General features: G+C 40.6%; 1 protein-coding gene across 5 annotated transcripts in view; it reads right to left on the bottom strand.

Annotated features, from left to right (window-relative positions):
- The window catches only part of LOC126458580 (lethal(2) giant larvae protein homolog 1), a 354,490-nt gene that overhangs the window by 101,858 nt on the left and 235,504 nt on the right, over nucleotides 1–17,128 (bottom strand). For 4 of the 5 annotated variants that reach the window (XR_007585663.1, XM_050095715.1, XM_050095712.1 and 1 more), the window contains exons 14-15: nucleotides 13,707–13,775; nucleotides 2,356–2,504 (exon numbers count right to left, since the gene is read on the bottom strand). Coding sequence is in view for 4 of the 5 variants with exons in the window: in XM_050095715.1 (XP_049951672.1) it covers nucleotides 2,356–2,504; nucleotides 13,707–13,775 (218 nt within the window). In the remaining variant the exon portion in view is untranslated. The remainder of the gene's footprint in view (nucleotides 1–2,355; nucleotides 2,505–13,706; nucleotides 13,776–17,128) is intronic. The other variant, XM_050095713.1, reaches the window with a different exon arrangement.

Raw genomic sequence — 17,128 nt, 5'->3', positions numbered from 1 at the left:
GTACAAGATGTGGCAGAGGCAGACTGAACAATGAACACACATCAAATGAAACAAATCAGGCAAAATATTTCTCTGTTTAGCTAATGATTTAGTGGCTTATCTCTCAATAATTTCCAATCTGCTGCTGCATCTATTGCTCTTTGCTAGATAAATGATGATGATTGGTTTGCAGGATCCTCAACTGCACGGTTATCAGCACCTGTACAAAATCCCGATCTCTACACAGTCCAGTCTCGCTATGTTCATGAATGATGATGAAATGATGTGGACACCACAAACACCCAGTCCCTGGGCAGAGAAAACCCCCAACCGGGTTGGGAATGGAACCTGGGACCCCATGATCCAGAGGCAGCAATGCTAGCCACTAGACCACGAGCTGCGTATGCGAGATAAATGACAGAACTGTGCGATGCAGCAAATGGTGAGCATTTCTGAAATTCTTTATCACTTTATGTAGTTCAAAATGCAATTCAACCCACCCAGAAAAATAACCCCCCCCCCCCCACCAATCTCTCTCTCTCTCTCTCTCTCTCTCTCTCTCTCTCTCTCTCTCTCTCTCTCTCTGTGTGTGTGTGTGTGTGTGTGTGTGTGTGTGTGTGTGTGTGTGGTGGGGGGGGGGGGGGGGGTTAAGATGAGAGGATACATAGGTGCTGGGGAGGTGAGGTGACAAGGATGGTTCTGATACCATGTCTGAGAGCACATGGTGTAGCGTGGAATAGATAACAGCAGGTCAGACAAGTGCTGTGATGGTAGGCAATAAAAACTGGAGCTGGTAATGTGGCAGAATATGGAGCCTGTCCAAGTTTGGTGTGATGCTGTTGAGTGGGCAGCAGGAAAACACAAGGATGTAAACTGGATCAGAGTGGTGCAGTAGTCATATTAACACTACAGAAAGGAGAGAAATGAGTTTTTATAAGTCACAGGGAGGGACTACCATGTGGCTGGAACTGCAGGGCACAAGGTGATGCAAAACAGAGAAAGGAAAAGGGGATGATGTATAAATCAGAAGGACAGGAGGTCAAGAGGCACACAAGAGAAAGCAGACACATGGGTTGGTGCAAGGCCGGCATGGAAAAGTTTTAGTCCATACTGAGGACTGAAGAAATGCTCCTGGAAGGACAAGAGAGTACAATGATTCACACTTTTCGGTGTTTTGGATTGTTGTATTTGTTTTGGGGAAATGATTAACATTTTTGGATACAATTATGAGGCTTTTGCTTTTCTTTACAATTATTTTTCATAAATTCAAAAGCGTCAGGTAAAAATACACAAATATGATGGTACTTCATTGCCCACATAATTTAAATTTACAAATTTTATGTTAAGTGGCCTCTTTATAAAAACAAACTGATTTTGTGTACAGCTAAATTCATGTGCTGAAGTCCAATATTGTTCATATAAAATCAAATATATAATTATTATTCTTAATAAATTCCAGATATTGGAATTTTAGCATATTATCACAATTATGACAGAAATACATGTTTTAAGGAGAAAGAATGAAGTAAACCAAACTTAAACAATGATCTGTTATTTAATAAAATTAACCGTGTAGACTTTTATAACAAAGTGCTACAAACTAACTGTGGGGAAAATATCAATATATTAGTAGCAGAGACTGCAGGTTGGCAAATGTTTTCTTACAAAGTCAGCACAATGAAACTTAAGAAACTGGTAAGTTTGACACTGCACAATAAAGTGAACATTGAGGGAATCAGTGTCTTGTTAATTAATCAAACCCTGGACAAACACATTCTGCAATCCACGGCAATGTGCACTTTTCTGGACTTCATTCTTATAGATGTTTTTGTGATGTTCTGAGTAATTTAACGACTTTGTAATGCACAATTATTGTAAACAAGAGTACAACAAATGATAAGTTAATGAGAAGCCTTGCATTTATTTGAAAAGTGGAATATTGGACTAGTACTCTTAACTTCCAACAGCAACTGGAGCAAGATTAAATGTGAGAAAGTCTTAGCTCTCAATTAGACTTTACTTTGCCACTGGATATCACAGTAAAGAACCAGCAGACCAGCAGATCATCACACACACACTGCATCTCGGTTTCTTCTAGGTTACAACTAAATCAGAAGGTTTTGTTGCACAGGGTTGATCAAAATTCCTACCTTAATTCCAAGATACAAATCTGGAATGAACAGCAGTGGGTGTCTTGCAATTTTCAGACCACAAAATGTATGTCTGCTCCCTTTGTTTTAGTACCGTATCACCCCACCTTCCACCAGAAGAAAATGAATGCATGACATATCTGTGATAATTTTAGTGAGAAAGTTTCATTTTTAACAACTGTATGTTATTATTAATTATCTATCAAATAACGGGAATCTGACTGACCGCTAATGATGAAGGTCTTTGCAAAATATAAACACCGAACCATGCTTCCTAGAGAATCGTCAACAGGTCTTGCTTCGACCTGACGTTCCACTGGTTTGGCTTCAACAGGACTGAGTGGTGCTGAGGATGGTGTTGATGCTTCTGCTCCACTACAAGTTTGGAAATGGAAGATAAATTAGCCAAATTGATAGATAACAGAAACATAGTAAAGTATGTTAATCAGTTTACAATTATTGTAGGCAGTACATTTAAGTAATATGTACTGTGCTAATAATACTAAACTGCAACATATTACATTAAATCATTTAATGACACCTACTACTGAACACACCGAGAATGTTCATAGTGAAAATGTCAAACAATATTACACAACTTTTTTCATATAAGTGCTGTAAAGCTGTTTAATACCAAAACAAAGCATGCACAATGAAAATTCCATTGTTACACTAATAGAAATTGTGATGGATGTAACGAAATTTGCATTAATAGTGTGACAAGTACGTAAAAAGTTTTGATAAAATAGTGCAAATCCCAGTCTTTTTCATGAATTTTAAAAATTATCCAGACATTTCCTAGCAAACACAGACCATTCAGCAATGCTTCACTGGTGGGAATAGTTGCTTTCACATGGCCTTAATAAAACTAATAACAGATTGCTTTTGTTGTCAGGGGAGAGGAGGAGACCCACAAAGCCAAATACGGCATTTCTAGTTCACTATAACAAGATACTCTACCTTTGGTAAGCCTTTGAACAGGCACCTTTAGATGCTATTGTTGGGTTGTTTTTTGGGGAAGGAGACCAGACAGTGAGGTCATCGGTCTCATCATATTAGGGAAGGAAGTCGGCCGTGCCCTTTCAAAGGAACCATCCCGGCATTTGCCTGGAGCGATTTAGGGAAATCACGGAAAACCTAAATCAGGATGGCCAGATGCGGGATTGAACTGTCGTCCTCCCGAATGCGAGTCCAGTGTCTAACCACTGAGCCACCTCGCTCGGTAGATGCTATTTTAGTTTCTTTTGCCAAGCTTAGGAAGCATTACTAAATAACATCATTTTGCAGTTACTAACCCACTCCCCGTCCCCCTCCTCTTAGGCTTGGTACTTTGATGAGCTGCTCATTTCACACAAAAGAAAAACATGAAAATGTCTTTCTGTCCCACTCATTTTGTTTTCTCCAGTTTTGTTGGGCAAACTTCATCACGGAAGAAACAGACTGCCACTTATGTCTCCAGTAACATTGTTCAGCATTGCCTTTGACCTGTTATACTTAAATCTATCAATCATCTGCTGTCTGAATTCCAACTGCTAATTTTGAACCTGGGTTGTATGTGATGCAATATCCTACGCCGAGACTACTGTGTAAGACCATAAATTTGCTCCACAGTGTATTTCTGAGGTTTCACTGAAGGTTTTGATATGCACAGTTAATTAGTGAGTTTATAATGTTTTTATCCTCCCCTCTCTCTCTCTCTCTCTCTCTCTCTCTCTCTCAGGGGTGTACCAAATCATAGTAGTTTGTGTGTGTGTGTGTGTGTCCAACCCAGGATACCTCGCTGTGTTTTTTGGGCCTAACCCAGGACAAATTTTTGAAATTACTTGTAAGTCTTTGCAGTTGACTGAAACATTAAACTCTACCTATTCATTTCTATTTTTCATACGTTCAGAAGAAGTTTTTCTGTACAATGTGGGGGTGAACAACCAACCCCTACAATATACCTGTCTAAATCATTTTGAACTTTTCTGAAGATATTTTCATTCCCTTTATCTCTGCATCACCAAAATTATGTGTTATGAACAGCACAACAAAACAACTTTTTTTTCAAGTTCATATTTTTTCACACACTCAAAACGACACTGAGTCAAAATTTGAGTAGTACCATTTGAAACTTAATTGTAATTTTGAAGTTTAAGTTCAGTTCCCTCTTCCAGATTGAAGTAACTTTTGATAAACTGACAACTTTTACTCGACTTCTGTTTGGGACGGTCCATTGTTACTGTAACAATGTTTTCCAATGGACAACACATTATCACATGTAAATGCTGAAAAAACATTAACATTTGCCTTGGTTTTTGTTCTAGTTTATATAAATTGTGGGTCATACAACTTTTAACTATTTTGGACATGCAGTCTGATGTTCGGAAACTGAGTTTCTGTTTAGTAATGTGGTATGAAAATGTATACTACTCAGCAGCACATTCTATATCAAATCTTTAGCTTTAAAAAAGGTCTCATTTTTGGTGAGGTGGTACAGTATAGTACCATTAATAGCAGTCCTATATTTAGTTGTATGCACTCTATCTTTAATATCACCCTGTGCTTTTACGCAACAGAAAAAAAGATTCACTATTTCTTACATCACACATGGGGAGCAAGAGTGGGATGGCACAGAGAGGGGGAGGGAGGGGATGTAGGGAGGGAGGGGCTGGAGAGAGGGAGGGGATGGAGGGAGGGAGGGGATGAAGGGAGGGAGGGGATGAAGGGAGGGAGGGGATGAAGGGAGGGAGGGGATGGAGGGAGGGAGGGGATGGAGGGAGGGAGGGAGGGGATGGAGGGAGGGGATGGAGGGAGGGGATGGAGGGAGGGGATGGAGGGAGGGGATGGAGGGAGGGAGGGAGGGGATGGAGGGAGGGGATGGAGGGAGGGAGGGGATGGAGGGAGGGAGGGGATTGAGGGAGGGAGGGGATGGAGGGAGGGAGGGAGGGGATTGAGGGAGGGAGGGGATGGAGGGAGGGAGGGGATGGAGGGAGGGAGGGGATGGAGGGAGGGAGGGGATGGAGGGAGGGAGGGAGGGGATGGAGGGAGGGAGGGGATGGAGGGAGGGAGGGGATGGAGGGAGGGAGGGGAAAGGGGGGAATGAGGGAGAGAGGGGGAGGGTTTAAGAGAAGAGAGACGAGGGAGTGAGGGGGCAGGAGACAGAGGGGGCAGGGGACAGAGTGGGCGGGAAGGAGGAGGTGGGTGTGGGAGAGGGGTGCAGGCAGAGGAAGAGAGGGAGGGGCTAGAGAGGGGAGGGCAGTGTGGGGTAGGTAGAGTGTGGAGGTTGGGGAGGTAGAAAAGGGAGGAGAGGGGAAAGTAGATAGTGGCGGCTGGAGGGGGAGGTGGGGAAGTAGAGAGGGGGAGGCAGAGAGAGGAGAGTTGCGGGTGCAGTGGGGGGAGGAGAGGGGAGAGTTACGGTTGCAGTGTGGGGGGGAGGAGGGGGGAGAGGTGCGGTTGCAGTGGGGGGGGGGAGAGGGAGAGTTGCGGTTGCAGTGGGGGGGGGGAGAGGGAGAGTTGCGGTTGCAGTGGGGGGGGGGGGGGAGAGGGAGAGTTGCGGTTGCAGTGGGGGGGGGGGGGAGTTGCGGTTGCAGTGGGGGGGGGGGGAGAGGGGAGAGTTGCGTTTGCAGTGGGGGGGGAGAGGGGAGAGTTGCGTTTGCAGTGGGGGGGGAGAGGGGAGAGTTGCGGTTGCAGTGGGGGGGAGGGGAGAGTTGCGGTTGCAGTGGGGGGGGAGGGGAGAGTTGCGGTTGCAGTGGGGGGGAGAGGGGAGAGTTGCGGTTGCAGTGGGGGGGAGAGGGGAGAGTTGCGGTTGCAGTGGGGGGGGGGGAGAGGGGAGAGTTGCGGTTGCAGTGGGGGGGGGAGAGGGGAGAGTTGCGGTTGCAGTGGGGGGAGGAGAGGGGAGAGTTGCGGTTGCAGTGGGGGGAGGAGAGGGGAGAGTTGCGGTTGCAGCGGGGGGAGGAGAGGGGAGAGTTGCGGTTGCAGCGGGGGGAGGAGAGGGGAGAGTTGCGGTTGCAGTGGGGGGAGGAGAGGGGAGAGAGGGTTGGGAGTCGAGCGAGGGAGTTGCATCGGGGCAGGGGGAGCAAGATAAGAGAGGGGGAGGAGGAGGGAGAGTGCTTAAAAACAGAGTTTTTGAACATGTAGGTCTAAAAAACCGTCCCACTCATAGAATTCTCAATCCTTGGAAATTTTTGCAGCCCCAGAGAGCACTAAAAAGCCAGGACTGTTGGGGCTAATCCGGAACTTACGGTAAGCCTACAGCCAAGCTCCACACTCTAATCACGATAAATTGCTGATTAAATTCCCATTTCAAACCTATTCATGATAGTGAATATATACATTATGTGATTCTTACATTTTTTTATTATTTGTGGAAACACCACCGCAATGGAGAGGATGTTTATTGTGTTTTCTTAGATGTGAAGTTTGGTGCAGCAATGGTAACCCTGGTTCCTGTCAGATCACCGGGATGACACAGCGGCTGTTGGTACCACTGGGCCATCAAGGCCTGTGGGGATAGTGTTTTTTATTGGAATCAGAAATACATCATTACCAACCTTTCAGTTAGCATAATATAATTGATACGTACTATGTAATGATATAATTAACTGGCAGTACTGTTAGGGAAGGCAAATAGGAATCTGAGTGTGTCTAGTACATTCAGAAAATGAAATGAGAATGGTAGACACTGTGTGCAAGGATTAACACAAACTGAAATATTTAAGTTTGTAAAATAAGGAGGCAAGTGGAGAGAAATGGGGACAATCTAGACATGCTAAGTCGAGTTGTTTGTGTGTATTATCAACCACTCAGCTTTGTCATCAGCGATATTTCACGTTTCATGATCTACATTACATACACTCAAACATCATAATTTTTCCTGTCCCATTATTCAATTTCTTGTCTGTACAAAAATTTACTTGGCGCAGTGTGCTTTCGATTTTAAATTCAATAGTAGCCAACCAATCATATCGTTCACTGCACAAAAATTTTCCCAAAACTTGAAAGTTCACAAAAACCTTTTTGTACATAATCCTGTAGCTTCCTGGTTTACACATTACTCTATCAAGTTTCTTCCACTAAGGCTAGAAATTAATTATTTTCAATTCCATGTCCAAAGTAAACCCTGCCTGCTCTCAGCCTTTGTTTTGCGTATTACTGACAATAGTTATCCAAACATTTTAAGAAAACAAAATGTCTTACTTCTAGTCTCTTTTACATGTTCACAATCATTTTCTGAACCCAAGATTACAATGGTAGCGTAAATGTAGAGATTTTATATCCATATGTATTGAGTAAGAGCATGTGGGTATGAGTATTAACCAATCAAGTACATACTTGGGCGTTAAGAATATCTGTAAAAATTTCTTGTGTGCTCAAGTAAGTGATAATGGCTGAGGTAGAGAGGATGTAAAATGCTGTGGCAACAGCAAGAAAAGCTTTTCTGAAAGAGAGACATTTGGTAATGTTGGACAGATATTTAAGTTTTATGAATTCTTTTCTGAAAATATTTGTCTGGAGTGTGATCCTTTATGAACAATGAACAGTCCACATACAACAGAAGAGTAGAAGTTTTTAAATTGTGGCATTACACTTTAATGTTGAAATGTTAGATGTGCAGCTCGAGCAACTAATATATTGGAGAGGCACTGTATTATACTGGGGAGAAAAGAGCTTTATTGCACATTATGACTAAAAGAAATGATAGGTTGATAGCAGAATGCATCCTGAAGCAACAAGGAATAATTAATTTGGTAATGGAGATAAGTATGGTAGGTAAGAATTGTGAAGTAGGATTGAAATTTTACTGCAGTAAGGGGAATTAAGTGGACGTAGGATGCAGTAGTTATGCAGAGATGAGTAAACTTGTACAAGATAGATTTGTGTGTAGAAGCACATCTAACAACTGTTGCGCCAAAAGCATGATTTTTTTTCTTTTAATTAGGGCCAAGTCAGAGAAAACACCATTAAAAGTTATCCTCTGATACCCAACGAAGATTCAGTTGCTGCTTGGATTTATCAATGATCTGTTTTTACATGAAGTTGACATTTCAATAACATCTACACCTATTCTCTGCAAACTAATGTGAAGCGCATAGCAGAAAGTATGTCTCGTGGTACCAGTTATTATGGTTTCTTCCCGTTCCATTCACATATGGAATACAGATTGCTACTCACCATATAGAGTAGCAATCTGTCCTTTCCATAATATTGTCATGATTCCATCATGGGCTTCCTATTGTTTGAATGCCTGGATGTAACACTTTGCAGGGATATGAAATGGTATGATCACATAAGCACAGTCATGGGTAAAGCAGGTGATAGACTTCTGTTAATTAGTAGAAAACTTTGAAAATGCAATCAGTCTACTCATGTAAACGAATGTGGTATATTGCTCAAGTGTGTGGGGATGCATACCAAATAAGACTATCAAGGGATATTTAATGTATACACAGAAGGGCATGGTCACAGGTTTATTTAACCTGTGGGAGAGAGTGTTACAGAGATAGTGAAGAAACTGAACTGCCAAACTCGTGAAGATATATATAAACTACCTGCAAAAAGCCTTCTTATAAAAAATTTCAAAGACTGGCTTTAAATGATGACTAACAATATACTACAACCCTCCTATGGATCATTCACATAAGGATTGTTAGAAGAAGATTATATTAATTACAGTAGGCACAGTGTTAAGTCCCTGCTATATGGTGAGTAACAATCTATCCTTTTCATAATACTGACACCCAGGTATTTGTAAAAGTTGGCCAATTCCAGCTGTGACTCACTGAAATTATAGTCATAGGATATTACATATTTTTCATTTTGTGACGGGTAAAATTTTGCATTTCTGAACATTTAAAGCTAGTTGCCAATCTCTGCAACACTTCGAAATCTTATCAAGATCTGACTGAATATTTATGCAGCTTCTGTCAGACAGTACTTCATTATAAATAACTCCATCATCTGTGAAAAGTCTTAGGTCACTATTAATATTGTTCACAAAGTCATTAATACAGAATAATAACAGTGAGGGTCCCAACACACTTTCATGGGACACACCTGGATTTACTTCTACGTCAGCTGATCGGTTTCCTCAATAACAACATGCTGCATCCTTCCTAACAAAAAGATTCTCAATCTGGTCACAAATTTCGCTTGATACCCCAGATGATTGTACTTCTGACAACAAGTGAAGATGTGGCACTGAGTCTAATTGCAGAAATCGAACATTACTGCACCTATATGTCTTGATTCAAAGCTTGTAAGTCATGTGGAAAAAGCATGAATTGGGTTTTACAGGACTGGTCGGAATCCATGTTGGTTGGCATGGATCAGATCACTCTGTCCGAGATACTACATTATGTTTGAGTTCAGAATATGTTCTAAGATTCAACAACAAACTGATGTTAAGTTTGTGGTTCACTTCTATTAACCCTGTTGTAAATGGGCGTGACCTGTGCTATCTTCTAGCTACTGGTCAGGTCACAGTTTTTTGGTTGAGGCACCCACAACAGATTACAGTCAGAAAAGGGGGACTAACTCAGTCAAAAATTAAATACAGAATCTGACAGTGATTATATCAGGCCCTGTAGCTTTATTCGGTTTTAACGATGCAGCTGTTTCTCAGCATCACTGACACTAACACTTATTTCACTTGTCTTTTTAGTGCTATGAGGATTAAATTGAGGCAATGCGCTCCACAGTTTTCCTTTGTAAAGGAACATTTGAAAACAGAACCATTTTTATCTTTTGCTTTGCTACCCTCAATTTCAGTTTCTGTCTCACTTGTGTGAGATTGTACACTATAATTCTTTTATCTTGGCGGCTCGCGCATGCCCGCCCAAACGCGGGAGATTGCTGCGTTGCCAGTTGCACACGACGCACGCGCCAATAGAAGCAGCGCCATAGTACAGCACAGTTCGCAAGCTTAGTTTAGGGGGGAGTGCACAGTTCAAGTAAAGCCACCACGGCCGCATTAACCCTTTCGCTGCTACAAAGACGTACTCCCTTGCATTCCGCACTGTGCGCGATTTTGTCACTGCACTGCTCGCCTGTGTAGACACATCGTGTTCCGACTGCTTTGACACTCTTATCAATCGATTCCACAAAAACTATTTGGCCCAAAAATTAGATTTTTACACATCTTCTTGACTGATATCTTCCCCCCATAAATGACTTAATTTTGTTTCGATGTTCAACGCAGTTATTATGCAGCATTAAATATAGTAAACCATTGCACGAAATTTTGAAGAGTTTGCAGAGGTAAAAGTCCATAGAGTATACTTTCCGTATGGTCGATTTTAGTTGCCACAATGTTGAGAATGAAATGTGGACAAGATACCTAAATTTCATATAAAATTTACTGTATAACAATATCTCATTTAATTTAAGTACGACATAGGTGTCGAATGTAATGTGTTTTGTGACGTCAGATGCGCAGAACGAACCTAAACTCGGCCGCCAACATAAATGATGCGCACTTTAACTTTTAGCGCTACTAGCAGCCTTTACATACAACCACAATTTTTTTGGGGTTTTGTGAAAGATCAATTAACAATACTGTCATTGAAGGCTTCAAGCATAGCTGCCTTGGCAGCCAAACTTATCTCATTCAGCTTATCTCTATCTATAGCTTTGTTTTACATCTATTATGCGGTAGTCTCTGGTTCTCTAGAAGTTTCTTTATAGTGAGGGTCCCTCACCTTATGAAATGTTCTACTGGGTACATATCTGTCAATTGCACAGTCAAATGTTCGTTTAACCTTGTGTCATAGTTCCCCTACATGACCCTGCCCTGTGCTGAAAGTTTCAAGTTCCTCACTGAGATATGACATTGCAGCTTTTTTATCTAGTTTACTGAACACACACAGCTTTCTACTGGTTCATGGTCACTGATACAAACGTGATGTGGGCATCCTCAAAGAGATCAGGTCTATTTTTTGCATCTAGTCAGTAAGATAAGACTGTTGAACAAGTTACATGCACTCACAGGAATTATGCCTTGAAGAATGAACAACATAACTACTTCTAAATCCTAGTAATTGCATTCTGACAGAATATTACATAACTACATGGATCAGAGCTATGTTAAAATCATGGTGACCTCACCTATATTATATTTCCCAGACTGCCAAGTAAGCTGTCAACACCTGACTGGCTCAGGATTTTATTAACTATGATGAGACTTTTGCCTCTTGTGTGCACTACAACAGACACTTCTCTGAAGAATATGATTAGCAACTATCCAGCAAAAGATCAGAACATCATATAATTGGCCTACCATTAAAATAGTGAAATAGCTTTGAAAAGAGCAAATGGATTAATATATAACGAAGGCGTCTCTGCCTTCAGGCTTTTATCACAAACGGAAGTGGTCTCACGAAATGCACGCAACTTATTCATAGAATTTCAAGCTGTTTGTAGATGAAGCAAATGTGTATCTAAAGAGACATTTTGTCAACGAGGTTGTTAACCTTATTAACATTTACAGAGAACCAGGAGTTTATATAGTGTAAATATAATGTGTACAAAAATGAAGGGAAAAAATCTAACCACAGCAGAGACCATCACAATAAATGGCACACAGTGACTTTGTTGAGGCATTATGAAGCGGAATATGAATGACACTATATTTCACTTCTTTCCATTCAGTCCTTACAGTTATGGCTCATTAATAATGTTGTTATAGTTGAAATTTAGATGGAAAGGCTGGAACTGTTTCCAAGTTCTTGTACACTAGTTGAAACTGATCCCATCAACTATTTACTGCCGCTTTCACTTAATGTTAAAATTTTTCTTCTTCTTCTCTTCTCTGAAATGCATTCCAATTAAACAGGGTTACCATATATCCTCCTTTTCTCTGGACACGTCCTCTTTTTGAGGCAAGAAAATGTGTCCGGGGAGATTTCACAAAAATCAGCAAAATATCCTCTTTTTTTTGGGCTCTGAGAAAAAAATGAGTTCTGAACTACAGAAATCAGTCACCACTCTAATTAATTGTAAATAAATGAAACTAACACTTTTTACAAACAATTTTTCTTAGATTTCATAAGTTTATTTTCGTGTCATCGGTGACATCTTTACGATGTTGTTTGTTCACTCTTGATGTCAGTTTTCGGAAATAATATACTGAACTTGGAGAAAGAATCAAATTCTGTAGCCAAATCTATTTCTGTTTTAGAATCTGCTTTAGGAACTCTTGAGGAAAGATACAAACATAATTATCTGTCCTTAAAAATAAAGGCAATACATGCTCATAAAATGGAAGGTCATTCACAGGAGTGTGACAGCGTTGGCAAAGAGATGACAATTGGGTATAGTTCTTCTATTTAATACCAAAAGAAGCGGATGGCTCAATTTTACCAGTTTGGACCATTCAAACGGATGCAGCTCTCATAATAACAATTTGGGAAGATGCTGAAAACTGTATCACACATCTCAACAAACGAACAAATAAATGTCAATGTTAATGATATCAGTTTTATAATTTGATAAAATTTTTGAAAGACTATCAACAGACACATACTCAACCAGCAGCAGAAGTGTGGTGTGCATATTTCAGTCAGTCATCTAGTATTGTTTGTCATTATGAACTGCAGAAAATTTCAGATTTCTTTTTTCTTTATCAAGTCATAATGCTAATATGAAACATGTTTGTTCCTTTGTAAACACACAGTGGACCAAAGCCAGGAAAAGACTGAAGAAAAGGGAACATAAAAGGTGTTGTGTATGTCCAGTACAATTTCACACACTTTAATTGCTTGAGCTTACGAATATTTGTTGGGAAACAAAAAGCTGTTAAGAGGGTTTCTCCATCTCCAAATATTCGACGCATAAAAGTGGAAGAGACAGTGACAAGATACTCGAGTGTAGTGATGACGAATAAACTGACATGTATGGCATATACAGTCTTAAAATAACAAAAAAAAAAATCCACTATTTTAATATAGAATAGCTTTACACAATTTATTTTTAAGTTGTAAACTCCATGATTTCCTCGATAAATTATGTTCTCTCTTTTTATATGTATGGTTCTCTTTTTTTAATGATTAACACATTGTAGCTCTACAATGAAAGCTATTTATTTAAACTGTTGTGACAGTTTCATATTGCACAAACCTTTCTGTCAGGTGCAAGGATATACAATTGACAATCAGAGCATGAAAAGTGTGTTGTGATGGACTAGGAATGAATTAGAATTGCTACACATGTAAAAAAAATCAGCATTTCACTAAACTGGATATTACTGCTCAAACAGGACATAAAACCACACATAAGTCTTAAACTAAATACAAGCACTGTACGTACACAGTAACAGCATTGTAAAACTACAATAATACACACAGAATGAACAAAAAAGGTGCTACAAAATTGTAATTTAAAGCAAGGTAAATTCTTGCTAAAAGTGCAGCATTCTACAGGTTTCTCACTGTACAATTTTAGTGATATGCACTGTTAAAGAAAAACAGCCAAACAAAACTTAAATTTACTAAACAACATTATGCAGGTTAGAATACCAGCACAGCTACTGTACCCAGAAGACTGTGGGGAAAATATGCAACTACAGAAACATTCTCAAAAACACAAAAACTGAAATTTTACCCTGTGTGTTCGTGTATGGCTGCAGTTACTTCTGGGGAAAGCTCTTGACCCTCTGCTACATCCTGAAGACTAATGTATGAAAATCAGTAAATAACAGATAGCTAATTTAATACCATTACTATTGCATGAAGTGTATCATACAATTATTGTGGAAAGTAAAGTGATGAGATGTCAAGAGAATTTATACAGATGTCTGTAATACATTTAGATGCAAGGAAGGTAATGCTTCAGATTGTCAAGAAGAATAAGATGAAGAAGGGAACAGTTTGTGTGGAGTGCAGGAAAAGTAGCTTTATACTGCAATACAAAATATTTATTTGTGGGAACTTAATATTCGATATAAACTGAACACTGCACAGACAGACAGAGAGAGAGAGAGGAGAGAGAGAGAGAGAGAGAGAGAGAGAGAGAGAGAGTGGGGGGGGGGGGGGAGAATGGTACTGAGGGGGACACTTACTTACACTTATCTGAAGCAGAAATAAGTGTAGAACCTTCAAGGGCCCAAGAGTGAATTCAGAATGCCTTGTTGCAATGAGAGAGAATCTGTGACTACATAAGGGAGGATACAATATATATTACAGCTATTTCGTGACAGTGACTATTTTTGTAAGTATAACAACTCACCAATTAGCAGAGGTTTTGGGATGGTGAAAAGCACAGACGAAAGAACATCAAAAGCTTTCAGACAAATCCTCTTCCAGATATCTCTCTCTCTCTCTCTCTCTCTCTCTCTCTCTCTCTCTCTCTCTCTCTCTCTCTCTCACACACACACACACCTGTGCAGCTATATCATTCCATCCAAACTATTTTGTGCTGGCACTGCAGCTTGACTGGGGTGAGGGGTTGTGTCCAGTGGAAAAGGGGAAAAGGAGGTGCAGAGTGGGAGGGAGGATAACAGACAGAGAGAAGGAAGCAGATGCATGGGATATGAATGTGACAACCATAAGATGTGTGCAGTGCACATTGAGGTGGAGATAGAAAATAGGAAGAGGGTGACCGTGGAGAAGAGGGTGTGAATGCAGGATGAGTAATACTACAGTCATGTTGCCAACATGGAGATGGGCTTGGGCTTGGGGCAGGGGCTAGCAAAGTGCATTCAAGGGTTGCTGGATTGAAGGGTATGTTGCAAAGACAATTCTCATTGACATAATTCAAAGAGGCTAGTGTTGTGGTGGTGGTGGTGGTGGTGGTGGTGAGAATATAAATGGCATGGATAATAAAGTAGCCACTTAAGTCGAGAGTATTTTGCTAAGCCATGCGTTCACCACTGGGTTGTCAAATTTCTTCTTTGCCTCACAATATGGTGGTGGTCACTGATTCAGGTAGACAGACAGGTTGGTGGTCACACATGCAAAAAATGATGTGCAGATGTTACAGCAGAGCTGGTACTGATATGGGGGCTTTCGCAGGTGGCACTTCCACTTCATCGTGCGCTGCCACAACGCACTTCACCTGTGGCCACAATAATCTAATCAATGCCCACAGTTCCATCTTGCGCACCTGTGGTCTCTCCAAAAACAGCCCACAGCCACCCGCCCTGAAGCCTCCTACTAGTCCCTTCCTCTCACTAACTCCACCCAGTGGAAAAACCCCATCCCTGTCAAGGTGCAACACCAGCACAATGCATATTTTATAATGCCACTTGTCTTCCTTCCATCTTGGACCTTATGCGTGTGTCCACTGTTCTTACAAAGTTCTGTGTTTTATTATTTGCCTTTCAATGACTCAGTGCCTCCACCATTTGGCAAGTTGTTACCTTTAATTCTTAAATATTTGCATTCCACTAGGATGTATTCATTGTTCTTTTCCTTCCCCCGCCCCCCCCCACCCCCCCCCCTCTCTCTCTCTCTCTCTCTCTCTCTCTCTCTCTCTCACACACACACACACACACACACACACACACACACACACACACACCTGGAGAACTCCATCAAATGACAACAGTGTATTTGAACTGGCATTCGAAGCAGGGTACATACTAAGTTTTTCTCTGCTCTGCTCACCAACAAGACAACCTAAAGGGCTGAATCAAATGTTACAGAACAGTGTTGTCACAGTACAAAAACCAGATCTTTTGGTAATAACAGCTGAAACAGGAAGTAAATTATGGTTTCTACTGGGGCATACAAAAGCAATAACATCTATAGTGTGCAACTAGTGCATACTCAAAAAATGGATCAGATCGAAGGTAATGTTTCAGTCTTAATAAGGAATACCAATTTCTTTCTTTAGAAGGTTCTTGAGGAACTGCCACCTGTGAAATCTTTGAATGGAGAAAGCAGCCTATTTACCTCATTTTATCAAATCTCCCTCTAATAACAGTGTGTTTCAATTTAATTGCTAAACGTCCAGTTCTGCATCTGTGGTCTGCCTGTAAAGTGAATTACTTTTAATAATTGTGGAAATGTTAGAGAATTTGATAACAACAAAACATATAAGTAGTAGGCGGCTGGAACAGTTGATTGATGTGGGGAAGAGAGACAGTACACCCCCCCCCCCCCCCCCAACTACAAGAATGTATCCTTGTAGCAAGCCAGATAGGGTTTTTATGAACAATTTGTCTCTATTTTGATCTTTATATACTTCTTGTCTTCATATTGTTCCCCAGTTTTCTCCTTTAGTCTTCAGATTCCTTAATCTGATCCATCCACCTTGTCTGAATCATCCTATAGGTCTTTTCTCCTGCAGATTTCCATCCAAGTATTGTTCTGGCAACACACTTTATGAAAAAACTGGATCAATTTTTTACTTGTTTTGTACTTCTAGTCTGGCAGTTCCATTCCTTGCTATTGTATTTCCCAGGTAATTTAAGCACCCACACATTCAATTTTCTGTCCATTTAGCATCAGGTTGCTCTGAGCAGATGTCCTGCACATAATCATTGCAATAGTTTTGCTCTTGCTTACTATCAGCTGATACTTTTTAAACTTAGAGTTCCATTCATACAAGATTCCCTGTTCCTCTAGTTCTGTTTCTCCCCAAATAGCTACATTGTCAGCAAAGACTAAAGCACTGAGATAACAATTTCGTATCGCCTTTAAAATCACACCCATAAGTGCAATAAAAAATTATGGGGAAAGTGCACTACCCTGTTGCACTCCTCTGACCTGATTCGGCTCGATCATCCGTTACCTGCTTGTAACAACTTTTGCAGCCATCATATATCATTTGGATCTTTCTTATTAGCAAGTTTGGAAGGATAAGTTTTTTAACACTCCCACATCTTACACCTTGGCACGATGTTGTAAGTTTTTTACAAATACAGAAACACAATTGAGAGATCTTTAACCTTTTGTCAATACTTTTCATTAACTGTGTTAACTAAAAATGTGAAATGTGTTGTTCCCCTGCTGATTCTGAACCGTGTTGTTCCTCTTCAAACTGGTTTTCTAACAACAATAATAAACTTTTTCAATATCTTA

The sequence above is a fragment of the Schistocerca serialis genome, chromosome 2 (genome assembly GCF_023864345.2).
Source record: "Schistocerca serialis cubense isolate TAMUIC-IGC-003099 chromosome 2, iqSchSeri2.2, whole genome shotgun sequence".
Taxonomy (NCBI): domain Eukaryota; kingdom Metazoa; phylum Arthropoda; class Insecta; order Orthoptera; family Acrididae; genus Schistocerca; species Schistocerca serialis.
This window is presented reverse-complemented; position numbering and strand designations above follow the sequence as displayed.